The sequence below is a fragment of the Alexandromys fortis genome, unplaced genomic scaffold, assembly GCF_014885135.2.
Source record: "Alexandromys fortis isolate MF-2015 unplaced genomic scaffold, M_Fortis_MF-2015_v1.1 scaffold_26, whole genome shotgun sequence".
NCBI lineage: Eukaryota > Metazoa > Chordata > Mammalia > Rodentia > Cricetidae > Alexandromys > Alexandromys fortis.
Window position 1 is genome coordinate 15,059,070 of NW_026067894.1, and position 23,559 is coordinate 15,082,628.

The 23,559-nt window shown below is 45.4% G+C and overlaps 2 protein-coding genes across 5 annotated transcripts in view; both read left to right on the plus strand.

Annotated features, from left to right (window-relative positions):
* Positions 1 to 5,269, plus strand: part of LOC126509108 (protein argonaute-3) — a 92,349-nt gene extending 87,080 nt beyond the window's left edge. The window contains exons 17-18 of the mRNA XM_050154791.1: positions 1 to 200; positions 1,009 to 5,269. Coding sequence (XP_050010748.1) covers positions 1 to 200; positions 1,009 to 1,117 — 309 coding nt within the window. The 3' untranslated portion in view covers positions 1,118 to 5,269. The remainder of the gene's footprint in view (positions 201 to 1,008) is intronic.
* On the plus strand, positions 67 to 23,264 carry Tekt2 (tektin 2). 4 transcript variants are annotated; one of them, XM_050155726.1, is made up of 10 exons: positions 67 to 200; positions 20,575 to 20,780; positions 20,870 to 20,995; positions 21,155 to 21,360; positions 21,785 to 21,928; positions 22,011 to 22,125; positions 22,255 to 22,362; positions 22,462 to 22,605; positions 22,772 to 22,851; positions 23,001 to 23,264. In XM_050155726.1, the coding sequence occupies exons 2-10, from the start codon at positions 20,625 to 20,627 to the stop codon at positions 23,212 to 23,214; spliced, it is 1,293 nt and encodes a 430-aa protein (XP_050011683.1). In that variant the 5' UTR covers positions 67 to 200; positions 20,575 to 20,624; the 3' UTR covers positions 23,215 to 23,264. The 4 variants fall into 4 exon arrangements, with proteins under 4 accessions (XP_050011683.1, XP_050011692.1, XP_050011664.1 ...); XM_050155735.1 differs by lacking the exon at positions 67 to 200 and adding an exon at positions 19,926 to 19,943; XM_050155707.1 differs by lacking the exon at positions 67 to 200 and adding an exon at positions 19,982 to 20,275.
* The last annotated feature ends 295 nt before the right edge of the window (positions 23,265 to 23,559 follow it).

The following is a 23,559-nucleotide window of genomic DNA, read 5'->3' on the forward strand; positions in this document are numbered from 1 at the left end:
GGAACCAGCCGCCCTTCACACTATCACGTCTTGTGGGATGACAACTGCTTCACCGCGGATGAACTCCAGCTGCTGACGTACCAGCTCTGTCACACCTACGTGCGCTGCACAAGATCCGTCTCTATCCCTGCACCAGCGTACTATGCTCACCTGGTGGCATTCAGAGCCAGATACCATCTTGTGGACAAGGAGCATGACAGGTAACGAAAGGCATAAAGAGTGGGGAGTCTCGAAGCAAATCAGAGTCTGATCACCTTAGGCTGTTTCTATAAGCACTTCCATGTATGTCTCTGTCAGTCTGCCTAAAGTCTTGCTGTTCAGAGCTCAAGTTCCACAGGCTGTCAGACAGCCAGTGCACTGCGTGAAAGGTGATGACAACTGATAGCCCCAAATAAGGTTTTCTACTAAAAATACTGTGTGGACTTCCTAATAATAGAATGACCTGGGGCTGGAGAAATGAATGGCTCAGCAGCTGGGAACAATGACTGTTCCCCTAGACCCTGGACCCGGGTTCAATTCCCAGCACCCACTGTCTGTTAGTCCATGGCACCAGGCATGTACATGATGCGTACACGCGTGCGTGTGCGTGTGCGTGTGTGTGTGCGTGTGTGTGTGTGTGCAAGCAAAATACCCATTCACACTAAAAATGAAATAAATCTTTAAAAAAAATAGAATCTTAGAAAAAAAAACTAGTAACTTAGTTGCTTCCCAAATTACCCAAGGAAGTTATTATTTGTAATATATGTATGAGTGTATATATAATATAATATATATTAGACAAAAATGATATGATATCTGGGATTTGTTTCTAATTAATCCTGAAAAATGAAAGAGCCAAAGTAAAATTTTCCATGTTGAAGATGTCTAAATGATAGACACACAATACATTATATCAGTTTCTCTTTTCAACTATTTTTGGAATTTTCTACAAAAGGTAGCATTCTTCAGAATTATTACATTAGGACAGAAGGTTTATGCTTGTGTTGTTCATTAACCCTTCTCTTCCAGTGCTGAAGGAAGCCACGTTTCAGGACAGAGCAATGGGCGAGATCCACAGGCTCTTGCTAAGGCTGTGCAGATTCACCAAGATACCTTACGCACAATGTACTTCGCTTAACAAGTCCGAGTGTGTTCTCTGAAAGGACGAGCTGAAAGACGAATCAACATACAATGTATATTTCAGTGGAGTCAGCTCACTGGGGATGCTCCAGCCATATAGAGGCCAACACTATATAGGGGTCTGGTCCTTTTGCTGGTCCAAGGAAAATTGTTTACTCTGTCAAGGAACACAGCACCATTATGCACTAGGAAACCAGCCAGCTGCTTTTCGGCAGTCTCCTGTAGGAAGCATCACGGTTGTTTATTTCCACTTCTTACGGTCTAACCCTTTTAATGCCTTTACCTCAAGTTGCTTGGCAGCACAACTATCTTTGCAAAAAAGTAAAGAAAAAGTGAATGATGGTTTAAGAACACACACCTACACAAGCAATGATTGTTCAGTTACATGTGCAGAAAAAGTAATGTGCATTTATCTATTCTTGTAAAGGAGTCTGTATTTTAAATACACACATGTATACTCATGTGCATATATATCCAGATCGAGACATATATGTATCTGTGTCTATATTTTATAGTTCATTCCGCTGGGGAGCTTTCTTTCCCTCGGATCCCTCCGTGTGCCACTGTCATTCCTTTCACTACCTACTTGCCTTCAGCATCTACACTTTTGTCCCTCCCGCTACAAATGACACTCATGTTCATATTTATGACCCATTTGAAGTAAAGCATGGCAAACTAGATTTCTGTTTTCGTTTACGTACCCCACTCCTAACTCCTATCTCTTACACGATTCTGAATCCTCGTCTCCTGAGGCCCTATTTGCCAGTGTCTGCTTCTTCTTGTCCTGGACTTAACCTTTGCCATGTGTGCACTGTGACTAGAAGCGGGGCCACCCGAGTATCCCTCTCTGCAGTGAGCGTGTTAAAGCTGCTATAAATGCGAACCCTTGTCAGAAGTCTTTCTGATCAGGGACAAATGTTCTGAAGCCTCTGTTTGTGTGAGTTATACCTGGAAATCCCTCAAGGCTTTTATAAAGGGGAAATATTTTAAAAGTCTGAAGCTCTATAGGACGGAAAGAAAAAAGGAATTAGGGTTTTGATTTATGCTAGTTCACTCACTACCCTCATACCTTAATGTGATTTTCCTATATACATTTTATATGTGTGTACGTGTATAGATAAACATACGTGTATGTTGAAGTATAGCTCCTTTTGCTTTTATACTCAATAGAATCGTGCTTTAATGATCATGAACTGCATTGGCTACACCTTTTATAGAAATGTAACCATGTTTAATAATAGACTAGTTTTTCTCTCTCTTAGTGCAATAATCAGTTTTAGAGGAAAGTTGTGTCTGTCGTCTTCACCACGGACAACAGGAACAGGCACCTCTGTCAGTTAAAAGGGGGCAAAGTAATACAGCCTTAATTTCAGAAGGAGAGCTTCATAATTTTCAGTTTTAAAGCACGTCCAGGAAGTAAAACGACTAAATGAGGCTCACCTGAGAGATGGAAACACAGTTGCACTTCAGCTGGAAAGAACAGCAGTGATGGCCAGGCAGCGGTGGTGCACGCCTTTAACCCCAGCACTCGGGAGACAGCCTGGTCTCCAGAGCAAATGCCAAGACAGCCATGACTATACAGAGAAACCCTGTCTCCAAAAACAAACAACAAAAGACAGTGAACACCTTAAGATTTAAAGATTTTTTTAATTATTTAAAATAGATCTTGATTGTTCAAGAATTGTGCTTCTTTGACCAAAAGAAATCAAGAAAATACTGGGTGGGGTTTGTTTTCCTGTCTTTTCACCAGTGTAACTTTCTCTTTCAAACTAAGATGACAATGACAAAGGAATTTAGGACTTTGACCATTTAAAGTTAGTTAAGTTTCTGAACATGGGGGAAATCTTTAAAAGCTTATTTTTCTCCACTTCTTAGTCAATAACTTTCGTTGGTCACTTTTAAGCTGCCAGCGCTGAGTTTCTCAGTAATGTAGGGTTCAGGGAACTTTGTACTCTGTAATTCATGAAAATTGCATCTGAATTTTCTCTGTTCTTATTAACACACTGGTTCGGGGACAGACACTACAGTTTGCTGTGGGCACTGTCCGCCTTTCAGGAACTCCATCTCCGTGTGGGAAGTGATGGACCTAGATCTTCATTTGCTCGCTGCCTCTAATCCACTGCTAGTGCCCATTTGCTGCATTTTGAGCCTGAACTCTGAGCCCATGTCCTCCCATAGGTATGAGGTCTTTTGTTCCCCTGACAGAAAACTAGGAAAGTACTATATTTTTTTTCCTTTCATTGCTTTGAAGGATCTAAGCTGCAATTCTCAATGCCATTTCAAAGCACTTTACAAAGGATATTTGTGTAACTTGTAAATTTTTTTCCCTTCCAAAACTTTCCCATCTCCTCCCTGGCCAAAGGAAAATTCCTTGAAACATGTTTGGGGTTGGTTTGTTCGCTTGCTTGCTTTGGAGACAAAGTCTCCCTATATTGCCATGCTGGCCTCCAGCACCTGGGCTCCAGCAGTCTTCTGGCCTCAGCCTCCCTGGTAGCTGGACCATAGGGTTCCTACTACCGTGTCTGGCTGTTTGGGAAGATGTGCAAGAGAAGAGAATAGTGCAGCCTCTGTCTGTGCAGTGTAAGTAAAACATCTTCCTCTGTCTGCGGCTTCTGCACATATTCATGTGAGGGACTTAGGGAGCAACATGGACACCCTGTCTTTTTCCTGACCTTGGATCTCATGTGTGCCAGAGTGAAGCCCTTACTTTAACTCTTATTTGGAAGGATTTTTTTTTAAGGGGCAAGATTTTTTTTCTAAAATATAAGGTTTTATCTTTTGAATGGTTTCTTTTTTAGAATGCTCTTACATTATTCAGTCTTGCTAGTTTAAGATAATTAACTTAGAAGAATATGTATAGTATATTTCTATTTTCCGTCGACTAAGAAATTGGTATACCAAACTCAATGCCAACAAACTTTGTGTTTAGAGTTTTAAGGTAAAAGGCTTATGGAAAATACTTCTTAAAATTTATAGTAATTATTTTTGCACTTCTGGATAGAATTCCTAATCGTTTTCTCAAGTTCCTTTTTTAGTTTAAACCTCATGGAAACCATAGTAACTTTTCGTTTCTGTCCCTCCTCTTGCTCACTAGCTCGTGAATGTTGGCCTGCGGGTTTTTATGGCATATCTCATAAGGCCGACCAAAACAAACGTCAGTCTAAACAACCGAATAATTGGTTTCCATGTGAGGAAGAGTTGGGAGCTTAATGTATGTTCTGGATGGCAAATGTGTCTCTGCAGTCAGTGTGCATGTTACATGATTCTGTATTGTAGTGTGTAAGCGCTGGTATTGAGACGTGTGTTAATGACTCTGTAGCTGCTATATTTGCTTAGGGAGAGGCGACATTGCTGCACTCACCAATAAGATGTGCCAGATGCCAGGCTAGCGTCCGACCCTTAGGATTTGTTAGGGAAGTTTAGGGACGTAAATTATGAAGGTGACAGCAGGTACTTGAAACAGCTCTAGCTCCAGTCTAGTAACAGAATACCTTTGCTTTAGAAATGTAGGTTTTGGGTTGTGGGTTTGTTTGGGTTTTTTTTGTTGTTGTTTTTTTTTTTGTTGTTGTTGTTATTTTTTTTTTTACATTGACAATTCACGGCTGGTACTTGAGTCTTCTCAGTCCTGAGCTTTGGCACATTTTCACAGAAATGTGGATACCTGTCATTTTATTACTACTTATCTTTTGACAAGTTTTTCAGAAAATAATATGATCTGGAAATATCCCTTCTCTACACATGAACTATTAATTTACTTTTCTTCCTGAAGAGAATCTAGAAGGGATCCCAGTAGGAGTGTCCTGTGTGTTTGGGATGGCTCTTGATAAAGATTTATCTCTACCTCTGACATAGAGACTCCCCCCTTCTATAGAGCCGTGCTAGCTTTCCGAGCCAGGCTCTCTGTGCTTCCCACAGCCTAATATTGACGTGCATGTTGCCCCGTGGATCTTAGGATGGCAGACTTGAAGTGTGTCTTGGGAAATAAGAGAGCAACTGCTGCTGAGTAGAAATGGCTCCAGACTCTCAGTTGGGCAGTGCAAGCACTTGGAGGCCAGCAACAGGCGTGAACCCCAGAGAGACATCTGCCTGAAGCACATGCTAGGGCTTTTCATGTGCTTAATTTTTTTTTTAATTTTTTTTTTTTTTTGGTTTTTCGAGACAGGGTTTCTCTGTGGCTTTGGAGCCTGTCCTGGAACTAGCTCTTGTAGACCAGGCTGGTCTCGAACTCACAGAGATCCGCCTGCCTCTGCCTCCCGAGTGCTGGGATTAAAGGCGTGCGCCACCATCGCCCGGCCTTCATGTGCTTAATTTTTATGAAATTCAAGGAGCTGGCCACTTGGACACTAGTAGAGTCGTTTGTTCTCTTTCTGTTTCAAACTTCGATAGTAATGTTTTGCCAAGAAGTTTAACTGATATCTCTGTATAATTTCCACTGGGTGTCATTAAACTGAGTTATACATTCAACTGAGCCGGGTGTAAGGTACACTTATAATTCCAGCCTTCAAGAGAATCAGGAGTCCACAGCCAACCTCAACTACACGAGACCATGTTGCAAAACAAGAGCAAAAAGTCCATTTATCTTATCCCTGTAGGTGTTCCTCTGTTGCAGAGAAAGGCTGCTCTTAATAGTTCCATGTAGTTCACTTACCTCTTATGAGATCAGTGAGTTTGTCAAAGACAGACAGTTCACTTGTCCAGTGTTCCTGACTCAACTGCTTTATGCATGTGAAGGGTTAGGCCTTTCCATCCTTCTGGGGAATTTGTAGGTATTTTTGAAGCTTTAATAAAAAAAAATAGACAGAGGGCTTTATATCACATGAGGTCATCCTGAGTGATGCTGTACCCTGACTTAGAGGGTCTTTGTAGTCCTACTTCCTCTCCACCTAACACATAAGCATTTCTGTGGTTCTAGAAGAGCCAAGAGCTGAGGGGCTGGAGAGATGGCTCAGCGATTAAGAACACTGACTGCTTCAGTTCCCAGCACCCACCTGTCTGTGAGTCCATTCCAGGAGATCCAGCATGCTCACACAGACATTCATGCAAGCAAACCATCAGGGCATATGAAATAAAAATAATTATTTTTTAAAAAGAGTTGAAAAATTAAGCCATGAATAAGTTTGTAAAAGTCGATACAGAGGGCAGGAGATGGCTCAGCAGGGAAAGACACTCACCACCAAGTCTGAAAACCTGAGTTCACTCCTTGGGACCCAAACAGTGGAAAGAGAACCAACTCCTATGAATTGTCCTCTGACCTCCATACACATGCCATGGCGCCACTCATGTGGGCTCAAGTACGTGCACGCGTGCGCGCACATAAATGTAACTTTTTTTTTGATTTTTCGAAACAGGATTTCTCTGTGTAATAGCCCTGACTGTCCTGGAACTTGCTCTGTAGAACAGGCTAGCCTCAAACTCATAGAGATCTGCCTGCCTCTGCCTCCCGTGTGATATGGGATGTCCTTCTGTGTATGTATCGCTTTTATTGGTTGACAAATAAAGTCAATGGTAGGATAAAAGGGTAGATTACTGAATCTACTGATAATAAAAGCAGCACACACACAGAAGGACATCCCACGCCACTCGAGTGCCGGGACTAAAGGCGTTGAGTGACCCTCACACCCAGAGGCTGAGGCCAGAGGGTCTTGAGTTCAAGACCACCATGGGCTATACATACAATTTGAGGCCAGCCTAGGCTACATAGCAATACTCTGTCTCCAAATTTTTGGTTTGGGCAAACCCAAAAGAGAAGAACAAGACAAAAGAAATTACAGGGGCTGGAGGGATGGTTCAGTGGTTAAGAGCACTGACTTCTTTTCCAGAGGGCCCGGGGTTTAATTCCCAGCACCCATGTGGCAGCTCACAACTGTCTGTAACTCCAGGATCCACCACCGGCACACAGATATATATATATACAAAACCACCAATAAAATTTAAAAAAAAGAAATCAAAAAGAGAATTGTTTCTAAAAAAAAAATCTATGATGATAGATATGATGCTGTGATTAATTAAACCCAAGTTGGGTTCCAGAGGGAAGAAGGTGACCTATATATAAATAAAATATATTTACAAAAGGAAAAAATACTTCTACTTTTTTCACAGTTCTAAAAATGTTACATTTAAGTTTATAATTTTCCCTGTAAGTCAGCAGTTTTTAAACGGACAAGGATTCTGTTGATTATCCATGGCCAGTTGAAATTTACCTCACACACAAAAGGAGTGCCCTAGAGTTTTATAAAATTAAATCTTAAGAGTCTTTTGTTTTTAAAACATGGAAATTAATGACTTTAACTTGAATAAAAGGATGGTAAACTTCAGGATGGAGGGTTGGATTACCAGTACGAGACCCTGTGAAGTTACAGGTGACAAACACTAGGACAAAACTAGGAGCTTCTCAAATCATCCGGCCAGCCAGTAAGCTCCCTCTCTTTTTGAAATCAATGTCTAAGGTCACCAGAATCTCTTATTGTTCTATATTAGGGTCTCAATAAAGAGATTTTTTTAGGGCAGACACTGAATGGTTTGTAAATTATTTTCTAAATCAAGGCGGTTTTGAGAAATTGCCTTTTCTGAAGATGGTGCTGTAGATTTTTATTTTTTAAATAGCATAAAGCAAAAATTTTTTAAGATAATTTAGAATACCACAAGTATGACAGTTTCATATAAATAATGTTACTTGTTGTCGTGAATTTGGTCTAGAGATCCAAGGGGCTTTTATGTAGTAACATGTCTAAGTTAATGCTCACCAAATTGATTTTGTAATTTTGAAAATATAATTTTTAATTCTCAGCTGTTTGAAGTAATCTACAATGTATATGAGATAGCAGGTACAGTAATAAGTGCCCCAAGGCAAAGGGATTGTGCCAGGAACTGCATATTCAGAGCTACTTTTCCTGTACAGTTACCCCTGACCCGACCTTTTTTATGTAAGAGAGAAAGCAAAATGATTACAGCCCAGTCTTTAGGGAAATTCTGTTTTTAGGCAGTAGTGCCGGTTTTAGATGACCCCTGTCTTTCCAGGGTGGGAGGACTGGAGACCGGCTGGAAGAGAACCAGGCCGGTTATTTAATAACAGACCGTGGTCTAAGGGTTTGTAACTCCTTGGTAGAGCACATGCTTAGTTAGCATATGCAAAGCCCTGACTTCAACCCTAGCACTAGGGGAAGAGGAAAAATGCAGATTTGGACTGTGGTAGGGGATAAGCAGAGTGAGACCCATTTGTGTTAGAAGACAGCTTGTCCTGATACCATGACTCAGTAAACAACAAAAATGGTCAGCTTTCAGCACTCGGGAGGCAGAGGCAGGCGGATCTCTGGGAGTTCGCGGCCAGCCTGGTCTACAAGAGCTAGTTCCTGGACAGGCACCAAAGCTCCAGAGAAACCCTGTCTCGAAAAACCAAAAAAACAAACAAACAAACAAAAAAAAAAAACCGGTCAGCTTAACCAGTTCCTGCGTGTGAGCTTAGTGAGCGTCCCTGCAGAAGATCCCTAGACTGGGACAGAAACAGCACACCTCAGCAACCCTGTGCTGCCGCATTACGTCATGATGGCAGTAGAATTACACTGGCCCTCTGCTGTGTACTTTGTCCCTTTGCACGTCGAACGTTCTCATTTTTCTAATGTCTTAATAGCAACTATTAGCTTATTTTTAAGGTTAATTTTTCTATCATGATGTTCATATTTGTTGGCAATCTATGTGCAACTTTTGTATTTTGCCCTAGATGTTGGATCTTATTTTTATAGATATTTCTAGCTTTTCTCTTTCTTTGTAAAATTAGCAGAAATTAAGATGGTGTGTTAATATATAAACCAAACTACTAATTCTATGGAGTTTGAATTTTTACCAATAAACCATTAATGCTATTTTCTAATTTAGAATATTTGATATTTTATATACTGGGCATTAAAGACAGTTTTTAGGTGGCTTCCTACGTGTAGATAGGAGGGGCTTCTCTGCAGGTTAGGTTTTCTTTTCTCCTTCACTTGGAGCAGACAAACACTAACAAACTGGACCGGTAGAGTTCTTTTTTAGCTTGAGGCTCATTGCTCGAGACTGTGATTCCTTTTTATAGTCAGGAAGACAAATAGAAAAAGATAGACAAGTCATTGACAATTGACTTTGAAATGAGATTTTCCTTCCTGTAATTATTTGGAAGATTTGCTACCCTGAACTTTCCTAGAATAGTTTAAAGTTGACTCAACCCTGAGTATCAGTAAAGAAAAAGAGTGTAGGTATCTGCAAAGGGCAGGGACTGAATAATAGAGTATGTCAGCTAACTGCAGTTTTCCTAAGTAAGCCAGGAGTGGTGGTGCATGGCTTTCATTGCAGTACCTGAGAGGCAGAGACAGGCAGATCTCTGTAAATTCCAGGCCAGCCAGGGCTACACAGTGAGATCTTGTTTCCAAAAAAAAAAAAAAAAAAAAATCAGCAACAGAATCTTAACTGAGCAGTAACATGAACTAACTGGAAAGCAGTGAAAAGTATGACTATAGAATATTAATTTCAAGTGTGTGTGTGTGTGTGTGTGTGTGTGTGTGTGTAAAATCACTGCAGTTTTGGGGGTTTTTTGTTTTGTTTTGTTTTGTCTTTGTTGTTGTTTTTGGTTTTTTGAGACAGGCTTTCTCTGTGGCTTTGGAGCCTGTCCTGGAACTAGCTCTTGTAGATCAGGCTGGCCTCGAACTCACAGAGATCCCCCTGCCTCTGCCTCCCGAGTGCTGGGATTAAACACTCGGCTTCAAAGCAGTTTTTAGTGGATCAATATAATATTGACATATAATTCCTTTAAACATAAGTATGTGAGAAAAATGTGTTCCCTCAAGAAGGTAAAATATTTCCATTTTATTTTTACACTCTGAATTTGCTTGATAAGGAATTTTTCTTTCCTGGGAGAAATTGAAAGGCAGCTTCCATCCCTTCTTGAATTTTTCAGTGTCACATTGTTGAGGCTGAATGCATTTTGCGTCTCTCACTGTGTCCTGCTCTTCCAGGGAGAGGGAGGAAAATGGGAAGATGTTTTTATGACATGTAAAAACTTACACTGTAAACTGAGTCGGCATGTGATTCCATGTGGACGTTAGCCAAATCATCTCTCTGCGTTTTTCTGTTACATACTTTGCTGTATAATGTAGCTTCTGGATGCCTCCCTTCACCCCCAGATTAAGTTCTCATTGACTATCAGTGCCCTGATCATTGGGGCGTGTTAGCTATGAGTAGAGACTGTTTCAAGTGGGTCGGGTTTGTTTTGTTTTGTTTTGTCTCTGCAAGGATAGATAGGTCCCCTGTTAAGGATGTGCACTGTTTGTGACTTCAGTTTTATTGTATGCCAGCATTCTGCCAGTTAGATGGGCATATAATTCTTTTAGACTAATGTTTTTAAGGCTATCTGTAATCCAGCTTTCTTTTTTTCTTCAGAAAGCTTTTGGGTACCTGAGCTTCTGTGGTAGTCTCCACATACCCAGATGCCTGGCATCACAGCTACATTAACAGTGAAATACTGGACGGCTTCCTTTTTATAGGCCACCTCTTCAGAGCCAAGTGTCTGGGCAGTGAGGCATAGGAACTGTCCTCTGTAAAAGACGGTCGAGTTGGTCAGTAGCCGCCTCTGTGTTTATTTTTCCCAGTACCGGACTATGTGCAAGTCTGTAATTTTGTTTACCGTTTACATCAGTGTCTGAGATGTAGCTCATGCAGAAGAGAGCTTGGTTTATGTGCATGAAGCCCTGAGTTCAATCCCCAGCACCTCACTGGGCTTGGTGGTACACTCCTATAATCCCACTCAGGGATCAATAGCTCGAGGTTGTCATTGATTGCATACTAAATTGGAGGCCATCCTAGGATACTCGTAACTGGCTGCGTCAGAGACTAGAGAGGGAAGTTACTCTGCTGGTTCATGCCTAAAGCTTTCTCTTCATGACTTTTGTTTGGAGAAACAAGCAGAACTCCCTGGAGTTAGCCACTTGATAATCTTCATCTCAAAGAAGGAGTGGCTCGAATGTGTTGTGTGTGTGACCCCCACCTTTACTATCTGTGAAAATGGGACCGAGCAGTGCGAGAATGAGCAGTGAATGGAAGCAGGGATCCTAGAACCTGGGTAGTTCGTATTTTCCAAGTTCTCAAAACCACAGATAATAGAGCCGTTGTTGCTGTTTGATACAGATGTCAGGAAAGGGTTCATAATGGAGACCTGTATTAGCTGCTTGTCCCAAACCCAGAGCTGCGCCGGTTCTTGCCGAGTTTGTCTTAGAAGTCACCTTTGCCTTACAGTGAGGGATCCCATGAGGTGTTTATCCTTCAATAGAAGCCTGGTGTTGCTGCTGTAGCTTTGGTGGCTCTCTCTCTAGAAAACACCAAGCTGGGCCTTGCCAGACTCTTCTGTAAGGATTTGGGGAAATCACTGGTGGAACGGAATGAAGGCAGGGTTTTGATATAAGTGGTTCCACCTGGTTAATGCATGCAGTTTGTTCCGATGGAGCCTTGTTTTTTGTAGCAATAGAGTTGATCTCTGACGATGACTGATCCTGGGCACCTCTGTTTCCAGTCACTGTTGGTGAGCCCTTGCAAACCTACAGGATCCTGGGCACCTCCCTTTCCAGTCACTGTTGGTGAGCCCTTGCAAACCTACAGGATCCTGGGCACCTCTGTTTCCAGTCACTGTTGGTGACCCCTTGCAAACTACACGCGTCCTTTTCCCATTCAGGAGGGCGCACAGAGGACTAGCAGTACCCTCAGTGATTAAGCACATGCCTCCAAGCACAGACCTGCCCCTGCCTTATCCCCTCCTAAACCACCACCAAGAATAGCAAGCTTGAACTGGTGGAACCCTCTAGAATAGAGATGGAAAGTGTTCCGGGTGCCTTCTTAGCCTGGGCACAACTTTTTCTCTTTAAACAGAAAACAAAAAAGTTCACAGGCGGTTTACATAGAACTCTACCATGAGTAGATAATAGTCTTCAGAGTGCCTGGGAAGCAGGATCATTTGCCAGAAGTTTCTGCATGATCAAAAGACTATTTTAACCGGGCAGGCGTGGTGGCACACACCTTTAACCCCTGCACCCCTGGAGGCAGAGTGATCTCTGAGTTTGAGATCAGCCTGGTGAATATCTTAAGCTTCAGACCAAGAAAAAAAGTTCTGACTTATTTTGATACATGGCTTCTTAAATATATTTTTAATAGGTTGAATGAATTAATACTTTGACAACTCACTCAACTTACATATTTATTTATTTGACTAAAGTTGTTATATAGATATATTTATCACACTTGACCTCTTGGTATGTAAAAAAATTCTATACAAAAAAATAATATTTTAGAGACTAGAGAGAGATGCTTAGCTGTTAAGAACACTTACTGTTCTTGTCAGAGAAGCAGAGATGGGTTGCCCAAAACCTACATTGACAGCTCACCAATGCCTGAAACTCCAGCTCCAAGAGATCTGATGCCCCCTCCTGGCCTTAGTGAGCACACACACACATGAATAAAACTATAAATTACATATATGTGTATACACACACACATACATGTATGCCAGGCATGGGTCATACATTTGAGTTTCTGGCCAGCCTGGGCAGTTATAAGACCCTTTCTCTAAAAAAGAAAGAAAAAGAATTCAACTCATCTCTGATCAGGCCTAGGTTTGAAGGGAGACATATGGTGTTTTTAGATGTGACTTTGGAAAGGTCTCAACTAGTAGAGGACTGTGGAGATATTATGTGTGCATTTGAGAGTGGAAAGGGCCTAGAACATGAGCCAGAGACTTGGGCGTCGTCACACTAGCTCCATTGTCTCCCTGTCGTGATGGTCCCAGCCCTCACCTACCTCGCCAAGTCTCGAGAATCAGTCTGTTGGAAACCTTGGCTTGCACAAAGGAAGGGCTGTTCAGTGGCTCCGAGTGTAGGGGAGGTCTGAACGCCTCCTCTGCAGCCGGCCTCTGTGAAAGAGATCGCTTCATGAATCAAATATGAGAAGCTTGACGGCATTGCAGTGCGGTGCCCCAGGGTGTCCTGTTCTTCCCTCCAGATGTCCAGCACATGGACACATGTATTTTTCCTTGTAATAACCCCTAACAAAAACGTGAGTTTTCAAAAACCGAATTCCTCTCGGTGGTGCTAAACTGGTTGCAGCTGCATTTTGAGTTAATGATGAAGCCACTGGGCACTCGGATTTTAACTCGACCTGTGTCCAGGCACCTCTGCTTCACATCTGCCCAGCTGCTGTGCCGCGGGGCTTGCCCTGCGTTTCTTGGCAGATGTTGGGTCGCTTTCCCTTGGAGAAGCAAGTAGAGTGCCGATTCCACTTGTCACTTTACAGAACTGAACTTTACTCTTACCTTCAAAATTCCAGCTGTCACTTCTCCATAAAAGCTAGAACGTAAGCCAGACACGGTGGGGCACCTGAGGTCCCAGTATGCAGGAGGCTGCCGCAGGCAGGTCACAGGTATGAAGTAAGTGAGACCCTTTTCCACAAGTCAGAGAAAGGTGGGCTGCAGCGATATTATATGCACGACCCGGGCACCTGTGGAATGCCAGCAGGGCCTTATGCTTCAACAGATTTCAACAGGAAGCCCATTTCCTTGTAAGAAGGGGCTCCAGTTTCTAAGAAATCACAAAGGGCATATCGCCACAGGTATAAACAATTCCTTTGCAACAAACAAGTTTATTGCTTTTGTTTTTATTTGTAAAAAAAAATGGATGTGTGTTAAATATACAGGGTATGGATGAATTCAGTGTTTAGTCTTAATCTCTCCTGTTTCTGACCTCCTGTTCTTGCAAGCATCTGGGCCTTTCCACCATCTCCCTAACAAAGCTGGTATCTGTGGTTAGTTTAATAGAACAACTAGATTACAAGGTGAGACGCTGGGGAGCTTTATACTTAAAGATAAAAAGCTGGATGTGGTGACTCACATCTATAATCCCAGCACTTGGAAGGCAGAGGAGGAGGATCATCCAAATTCCAGGCCAGCGTGCCGTGTGATAGCTAACACTGATACATCAGAACACTGTTAAACAGGGCTTCCTGTCATGTGTCACTTTAATGCCTGTCTCAGTTATGGACCCATAAAAGTATTACTGTATCTCGTAAGTAAATATCATTTGTGTGAACAAATATGTGGGTGCATCTGTAGCTGCGGAAAGCAGCGATGTGTGTACGCGTGTGTCTATAAGTACTTGATAATATATATGAGTTGAGTTTAAGTAGACGAAATAATGTGTTGTTTCTTTCGTGTCGGGAAGACTAAAATGGCAGTATGACCATTCCACTGCAACCCCGCCCCTCTCTAATACAAAGCGTTACTAACTGCTCCGGCTTCACACAAGTGATGGCTGAAGAACTAACATTCTTCTTACAGGGACCTTTCAGAGGAGTGAACTGTGAATTGTTAGACATGCGGGGAGGTGGAGCCACCTGTGAAATGTCCTCTGTGTGGACAGCCTTTTAAATCTTACCCTTCAGTCACCGAGACCATGTGTGCCTAATTTGTTCTGCAGATGTGAGCTTCTGCTCCGGGGTGAATAACAGAACGTTTTAAAACTAAGATATTACATAAATTCAGAGTAACCTCCTCCACCCTCTTCTCCTGCTCCCTGCTCTTGCCAAATATTTCTACTGACCCCAGGGCACAACCACAGATGGGGCTCCGACCTCCTTCCTCATCATCCTGTCCCAAAGTAGCTCCGTCATATGCCTGACCTCACCTCGTAATGTCTGTTGGCTTTTCCGAAGAGCAGTTTGCTGTCATGTTTCACCACAGCCTCTCATGACGCTTGTCTGGCTGCTGCCTTTTTACAGACTTGGCTACACGCTGACATCAGCTAAGACGGTGGAGTGGGTCTGATCTGTAAGTTACTATGGGACCAGAAAAGATGCAAAATGCTGACCTTAGCTGCCGTGTTTGTGAGGAGCAATTGGAATTGTGTTAGGAGTGATGCGCATGGTCACTGTGCCGTTAGATCCACCCAGTGCTGGATTCCGTCACTGTGCACTGGGGCCAGGCTCTGGTTTGTCATGGTAACTCCTTAAAGACGATGCGTGATTATGACAAGCAGAAAGCAAATAAAGTTTTAACCAGAAGTGCTTGTCTTTGCTATTTCTAACTTGGTATTAAATTTTCTACTTTGAACCAAACCATCTTACGCTAAAAAAAAAAAAAAAAAAAAAAGATTTCCCCAAATGACTTCCCCTTCTGTGTGAAGCTGAGCTTGAAGAAGCTAGTTTCAGACAGTTTGGTCGTATGTGACACCACGTTAAAGAAGTACTCATGACTCTTCCTGAGCCAAATGTCACCAAAATGTCCTGGGACCAAGTCGTTCCGCAAACAAGAAGGGTTCTATGTTGTGTTTGTTTTTACTCTTTGATTTAAAAAAATTAATGGTTTTATTGTTGCCTATCTTGTTTAAAGTGTAACTTCCACTGATACCTGCAATAAAAAAAATAATAACTTTAAAAACCTGTTCCAGCCTGCTGTTGTGTCCTTATCGCTATGACACTGCAGGATTAGGTGAGGGGAGCCACCTGCTGCAGTAGGAGGGTCAGAGTTTACACTCATGGAGTGCTGGCCTCAGATATTCCCCCTGAGCAAGTTCCCATGTGCTTCAAAACCTTTTAATTAAAAAAACATAAGGACAGGGCTAGAAACATGGCTCAGTGGTTAAGAGCACTGGCTTCTACTCATCCAGAGGACCCGGGTTCAATTCCCAAAACCCACGCGGCAGCTGACAGTCGTCTGTAATGAGATCTGGTGCCCCCAAGCACACATGCAGCGGAATACTGTATACATAATACATTTTTATTTATTTATACAGACTCCTAAAACTTGTTCGATCTGAGTTCCCTGAGATCCCTCCACAAGAAAACATCAGATTAAGATGTTAGAAACCAGCTCTCGGCCAGGCATGGTGGCGCACACCTTTACTCCCAGCACTGGGAGGTAGAGGCAGGTGGATCCCTGTGAGCCTGAGGCCGGCCTCGTCTGCATAGTGAGACACTGTCTTAGGAAACCAGAAATAAAATAATATAAAAAAGTCTCAGAATCAGTTCTCAAGCCTCCTAAAACAGCAATTTCCACCCAGCAGAGTTGAACTTAGTAGCAAACCGCAGCTGAAATCTTGGCTGTAATCTGTGAGGCAAGCTAGTAAGTTGTTTAGAATAGAAAGGGACCCTGGGCAACTACAAAGGGCAAACCCAAGAACGCAGGGAGGATCTTCATGTTTACAGCCTGCTGTTGTCAGGGGTCTTTTTCCCGAGAGAGAGGGCTGTCAAGACTCAAGAAATCACAACCTAGTGTCCAGTTAATTTTTAGTGTCCTCCCACGCCTCCTTGCACATTTGTGAGCGTCTGTCTAGCCACTGTGTCCACTCACCGAGGGCTCCAACCGCTCCTGCAGCGCCTCTGGATCTCACTCAAGCACCAGCTCCTTCTAGTGCTGGGCCCGGATGCACCTCCTGCCAGATCTGCCCCTGCTGCTCCGAGGGCTTTGAGAAGTGCGCCCAGTGCTGTCTGCACAGAGCCCTCTGACCAGTGTAGCTGCAGCACCTCATGTGGGGGACCGCCCCAAACCACCTGTGAACAGCGTGGGGCACACAGATCTAGCTATTGCTTTTTTACAACTCTGATCTATTCTCTACACCTCTTTTTTTTTTTTTTATGAAATATGTAAGTGATAGTGAAGTTGGACTTGATTCTTTAAAAACATGTGTCATGGGTGGTGGGGAGGTGGTGCAGCTGTTAAGGGCGCTTGCTGCTCTTTCAGAGGAACCAAGTTTGGTTCCCAGCACCCACATCAGGTGGCTTACAACTGCCTGTAACTCCAGCACCAAGGGGTCCAACATCGTCTTCTGGACTCCTGTGGCCGCTGCTCTCACGTGGTAGACATACACACAGAGACACGTGAGTAAAAATAATCAATATTTAAAAATAAAATTCTAAATAATATCCTCATAATACCCATCACCATTAAGGTGCACAGAAGAGTACTTAACAGGAAGGAGCGATGTCGTGCTAAGTACCACTGTATCTGCCTCTGGGCATTGCAAATGCAACTCTAAAGAAAGAAATGTTAGGGCACAACAGTGCAGCTGGCCTCTCCACACACCAAACAGGCTGTGCAAGCAATACACAGTGTCCTCTACGGACATTTAACACAGCTGTGGTCGGTAGCTGGGCGTGGACGATGCTCACTGAGACATACTTTTCTATCAGAATACATCAGCTGAACCAACACTTTTAAGTTCTTTAGGGAGCCGGCGACCACAGAATTCGCCCCATCTCTTTTGATTAAATATCAGTGGTTTAAGATCACTGATTTCTCTTCCAAAGGTCCTGAGTTCAATTCCCAGTAACCACATGGTGGCTCACAGCCATCTGTAATGAGATCTGGTGCCCTTTTCTGGCCTGCAGGGATACATGTAGACAGAACACTGTATACATAATAAATCTTGAAAAAAAAATAAAAATAAAACTTATGCATTCTCAATGGGCAGTGGCGGGGCGGCACACACCTTTAATCCCAGCACTTGGGGGGTAGAAGCAGGCAGATCTCTGTGAGTCTGAGGCCAACCTGCTCTACATAGTGAGTTCCAGGACAGCCAGTGCTGCACAGGGAAACCCTAAAAAAGTTATGCTAGCTGAGAGAGAACTCACCTAGCATGCACAACGATGGGCAATCCCTGACACGCATAAAGCAGGTGTGGTGATGAGGTGGCAAGCATATGGAACATCTTAGCCACCTGGGACTCCACCTGGTTTGGGCCACAACTGTGCACATGTCCCTCTTCTAACAATGCAGGTGACAACCTAGGACCCCCTCCTGCATCAAGCTGCACAACAACCACCCCAAAAAAAATGGCGTGTTTCTCTGCCCCTAATAGCCATTCATGACCTCTTTCATGGACAGCTCTGATTCAGGAACATTCCTAGATATTTGAGGATACAGAGTGAGCAGACCCATCCAGCCTAGACTGGCGGAAGGTCGATGTGCAGTCAGGCAAACTATGACCTCTGCGTGAACTCTGAGGGAAGTCCCTAAGCACTCTGCAAAATTAAGTATGTGTAAGATTAAAGCCAGATGCATCACGGGAAGGAACTGTGCAGTAGGAAAAAGCATATATAACCCAGAACTAGCAATCAAAATATAGAAGTACCCAAATCTTGTATCAGATTTCCTGCTTCATGATCTGTCTCTAGGATCCTTCATAATCCAGAAAGGCTCCTGGGCAGTCAGAGTCTGCAAAACCAAGGATGGGAACAGCAGACCTATGTGTCTAAAGGACAAGACCTTCATCAAGCCCCTTATCTAGAACAGTGGTTCTCAATCTGTGGGTTGCGACCCCCTTAGAGATTGAACGACCCTTTCCACAGGGTTCACCTAAGACCATCAGAAAACACAGATATTACATATGACTCATAACAGTAGCCCTTGATACAGTTCCTCATGTTGTAGTGACCCCAACCATAAAATTATTTTCATTGCTACTTCATAACCATAAAATTTGCTACTGTTCTAGATAAGGGGCCCACCATCACCTCCTCCTCAGGAGTCAATGCAAATAGGCCTGCCAATCACCACCTAGACAGAACCAAGTCCCTTGGGAAAAGCCGCTTGTTCTGGAGACCGGCACAGTTGTCATCCCTTCGCTGGTTGATGCAAATTTTATGGTTATGAAGTAGCAATGAAAATAATTTTATGGTTGGGGTCACCACAACATGAGGAACTGTATCAAGGGCTACTGTTATGAGTCATATGTAATATCTGTGTTTTCTGATGGTCTTAGGTGAACCCTGTGGAAAGGGTCGTTCAATCTCTAAGGGGGTCGCAACCCACAGATTGAGAACCACTGTTCTAGATAAGGGGCTTGATGAAGGTCTTGTCCTTTAGATACATAGGCCAACCAATGGTCTTTAAGAGGTGGGGCCAAGTTAGGGTGTGGCTTTCTGGACCTGGAGAAGAAAAACCGGTTCATGCTCCAGGTCTCTCCGTGATTCCCCCGCAGCACAGCTGAGCTTGGACTTCTCGTTCCTGTTTCATGAGTTTTCCCGTTATAATAAATAAAAATATAATTATTTTATCTTTTGGCTACCCTGGTTATTTCCCGAACTGAGCTAACTTCTCCAGCTGGTATCCACTCTCAGCCTTAGGGGTGTTCTATCCTCTACTCCGCGGTAAATCCTGCCCATCCTTTACCCACTGTGCTATGTGTCTTGTCTTTGGTAGTGGCGTGGGGTGGGGGGGTGTCTGTTAAAAAAAAATCTGCTCTATCACCAGTCTTTCCTGGGCTTATTCATAACAAATCTGCAGGAAGGATTCTCCTACAAGCAAGCACTTCTCACTTCTCAGGCGGCAGCCCCACCCTCCACTTGCCCGCCAAGTGCAGACATCGCTACCTAGCTCTATACTTGTGGGAACAACACCTTCTGCCCGGCAAAAATAAAATAAAATAAAATTAAATTAAATTAAATAAAATTAACTATTTTTTTATGATTTCAAACACTAGTAAAATCGTTGAGCAAAGCAAAGTCAAAGGAATGTGTGCTAGATACAAAGCCCAAGGTATATTTTTTGTTACTCCATCCATTTCTGCAAGGAGACAGGAAAACAAAGCGAGCCAGAGCGTGAGGCCTTTACTCGACACGCTAGCCATACTTTTAAAATCTTGTCGGTGTAAACCGTTGTTCAAACTAAAATGTCTAGTTCCTAGATTCGCAGCTGGAGCTCAGTGCGCTGGGGCACTGGTGACTCCGCGAGGAGGGGGGGGCGGTTGCTAGGCAACCAGAGACGCAAACAACAGGCGTTCCCAGACTGGGGCACCGAGGGCGAAGGAGAGCGGGTAGATCAGGTGAGAGGATCCGGATGGTGGAAGTATCCTGTGGCCGCCCTCCTAACCCAGACCTCTGGCCGGTGTGTCGGTTGAAACCCCAAAGGCGGAGCCTGCGCAGGCAAAGGGTCCTGCTGGGTTCAAGACTCTGATCCCAGCTCCTCCTACGGGCGGCCAGCCTGCTCCTCCTCTCTACCTGGGCGGGGCAAGAGACCCGGTGCTGGTTCCAGCCTGGGTGCGCCAGCCCGTCATACCACCCTGGAAGGGAGCTTCTCCCAGATCCCCCGTGGGCCGGGCCCACAGCCTAGGAAAAAGCTGATTGTTGGAAGTAGGGGTGGAAACAGGATTAAGGGGTATGGTCCCTGCCATCCCTTCACTAGGCATTTGGCGCCTCGTACACACACACACACACACACACACACACACACACACACACATCACGGGCTCTCTTCCTTCCTTTCCACGCCCCTGGATCTACAGGACTTTGTGCCTGAAAATGGACCACTAGGAAATATGGCAGATTGCTAATTCCTCCCAGGAAGTTGATCTGGGGACCGAGTTGGAGCCCTTCCCAACAGGCTCTGCGGAAAAGGTCTTAGAGCCAAGCGTACAGGATCGGGGTTCAGAAAGGCACCTCTCTTTTCTTCTGCAGGTGGTGGTCTGGAACAGGCCTAAGGGTCTCAGACCCTTGGCTCCTTAGCCATGGCTACACTCAGCGTCAAACCCAGCCAGCGCTACCAGCTCTCGGACTGGCGCACCAACAGCTACCTGTTGTCCACCAATGCGGAGAGGCAGCGGGATGCTTCCCACCAGATCCGCCAGGAAGCCAGGATCCTTCGCAATGAGACCAACAACCAGGTTGGGGGGGGGGGCCGTTCAGCCCCCTCATGGGCCATGGGGGGCCCTCAACCATAGACCCTCGTTTTATTTGGTTCCATCTCTTCCAGACTGTATGGGATGAACATGACAATAGGGTCCGCCTGGCAGAGAGGATCGATACGGTCAACCGGTGGAAGGAGATGCTGGACAAGTGTCTGACAAATTTAGACGCTGAGATCGACACGTTGACACAGGCAGGGAGCCGGGCCGGGTACCAGCGGGCTCTGATGCAATGGTCTGCCCCTCCCATCCCACTTCCAGATCTGGGAAGCTATGCTCCCCTCTGCCAAAGTGAGGATCGCAGCGATCTCGCAGTGCCCCGCCCCACCAGCCCCTGTGCCCTTCCTTTCTAGATGAAAGAGTCCGCAGAGGAAAACCTGCAGGCCAAGAACCTGCCTCTGGATGTGGCCATCGAGTGCCTGACCCTGCGGGAGAGCCGGCGAGACATTGACGTTGTGAAGGACCCCGTGGAAGAAGAGCTGCTGAAAGAGGTGGAAGTCATTGAAGCCACCAAGAAGGCTCTGCAGCAGAGGACCACCGAGGCCTTCCAGCAGCTGTGGTGAGGCAGAGAAGGGCCTGAGCACACTCACGCACTCGAGGCATCACGGGTTTTGTGGGCAGAGAACCCGGGCTTCTGGCAGAAGCCCCGGCTGGCTCGTTTACAGCCTGCTTTCCGCTGCCTACTCCTTGTTAGGATTCTACTCCTAGGCAGCCATTGTTCTGTAGCTGAAAGCACCTGCCGCTGCCTTCAGCACCTTATCGTAAGTGTGTGTGCACGTGTGTGAAGCCACACACCCGGGCTCTGTGTCTGTGGGACACTCACGAGGCCGTGCCACTGTCTCGGATTCAGCAGCACCTGCATGGTCATACACAAACACACACACACACACACACAACCCCTCAGTATCTTCACATACTGCTGCACCGGCTGCATCCCGGAACCCCGGGGGGGGGGGTGGCTCCAATGCAGTTTTCTTCCCCAGCCTCCTGCAGGAAGTCCGGCAGCAGCTCAATTCTGACCACCGGGACAAAATGGAGACACTGGATATCGACAGGGGCTGCCTCTCTCTCAACCTCACTTCCCCAAACATCTCTCTGAAGGTTAACCCCACACGAGTCCCCAAAGAGTAAGAGGAGTATTTCAGTCAGCCCTTCCTCTGTCCCTTGGAGGCCACATCCTGCAACCCCACTGTTTCCTCTCCTCCACAGCTCCACCACGCTTCAGCAATGGGATGACTTCAGTAGGTTCAACAAGGACCACGCAGAGGCCGAAATAAAAGCAGCCATAGAGTTGAGGGAAGCCATTGCCCTAACTATCGCTCAGGTGACTGAGACAAACCGACCTTTATGTTTCCTTCCCCACTGACCATATGTCAGCCCCTTCCCGACTTAAACAGCAGCCTTCCGCGGCCATGATGACCCTCTTCTTGCCTGGCCCTCTCTTGTCACACAGACCAACAATGAACTTGAAGCTCAGAGGGTTGCAACAGAATTTGCCTTCAGGAAGCGGCTACGGGAGATGGAGAGTGTGTACAGTGAGCTCAAGTGGCAAGAGAAAAACGTGAGTCTCTCCCTGTCCCTTCCTCCCCTGCTGTGAGGCAAGGCGCTTGGTTCCCTGCTTGGTGCGTCTTGCTGGTGGAGAACAGTATGTCTGCCACAGACCTTAGAGGAGATAGCCGAGCTGCAGGCAGATATTCGGCGCCTGGAGGACGACCTACGCAGAAAGATGATGAACTTGAAACTCGCACACACCCGGCTGGAGGCCAGGAACTTCCGGTCCAATGTGGAACTCTGCCGGGACCAGGTACGAGGGTCCCCAGTGGGGACCGCCCTCCTCTACTAAGGAGTCCTCAGTATTATCCCTGCCCAGGTTCCTGGGGGAGCAAGCGTTCTGGCCCAGGGCAGCCCTGAGGCCAGCTGAAGGGCAGCGTGGCCGAACTGCGAATCCCATCCTGCCCTTCTGCCTCCAGCCCCAGGACGGTCTCATTGATGAAGTCCACCAGTTGGAGGCAACCATTAGTGCCTTGAAGCAGAAGCTGGCCCAGACACAGTAGGTTTAGAGAGGGGAGGAAGGGTGGGAGACACTGCCCAACCATGGGACCTTACTGCCTGCGGGTCCCTGTGGGCTTTACGCTGGTGAAATGATCTGGCCCTCGAAGCCTCATGCAGGGCTGTGAGCTCTCGATGCCTCCGCTACAGGGATGCCCTGGATGCCCTGTTCAAGCACCTGGCCCGGCTGCAGGCTGACATTGCGTGCAAGGCCAACTCCATGCTGTTGGACACCAAGTGTATGGACGCCCGACGCAAGCTGACGGTGCCGGCTGAGAAATACGTGCCCCAGGTGGACACCTTCACGCGCACGACAAACCGTGTACTGAGTCCACTCAAAACTTGCCAGCTGGAGCTAGCCTAGCCTTGGTGGCTGCGGGAGGAGGGAAGGTTGGGTGGGAAGTGAGGAGGGAGCAGTGAATCTAATAAAGATGGAATTTCTCAGGCCAGGCTTTTCTCTGATTCCCATGAAGGTGGCTGGGAGAGAGGGAAAGAGACGCTCCTTTTGGGTTGATGGAGTGGCCTAAGCTTCAAAGGGGTCAAAAGTCCAAAACGACAACATTGGAGTAGGCAACATTCTTGTTCAGGTTCTTTTCAAAGGGACCTCCGCGACACTTCAGGGGGCCGTAGGTTTGATTCGTGTCGCCCTTTACAAACGGGAGGGTCGCCGGAGCGAAGCGTGCAGGGACTGCGGGGCGCCGCGGCGCTT

Coding starts and splice junctions, on each gene's coding strand:
- Tekt2 (XM_050155726.1), top strand. CDS start 20,625: ATGGCTACACTCAGCGTCAAACCCAGCCAGCGCTACCAGCTCTCGGAC. Junction 21,361..21,784: donor GAGGCCTTCCAGCAGCTGTG/GTGAGGCAGAGA, acceptor TTTCTTCCCCAG/CCTCCTGCAGGAAGTCCGGC. Junction 22,363..22,461: donor TCAAGTGGCAAGAGAAAAAC/GTGAGTCTCTCC, acceptor TGTCTGCCACAG/ACCTTAGAGGAGATAGCCGA.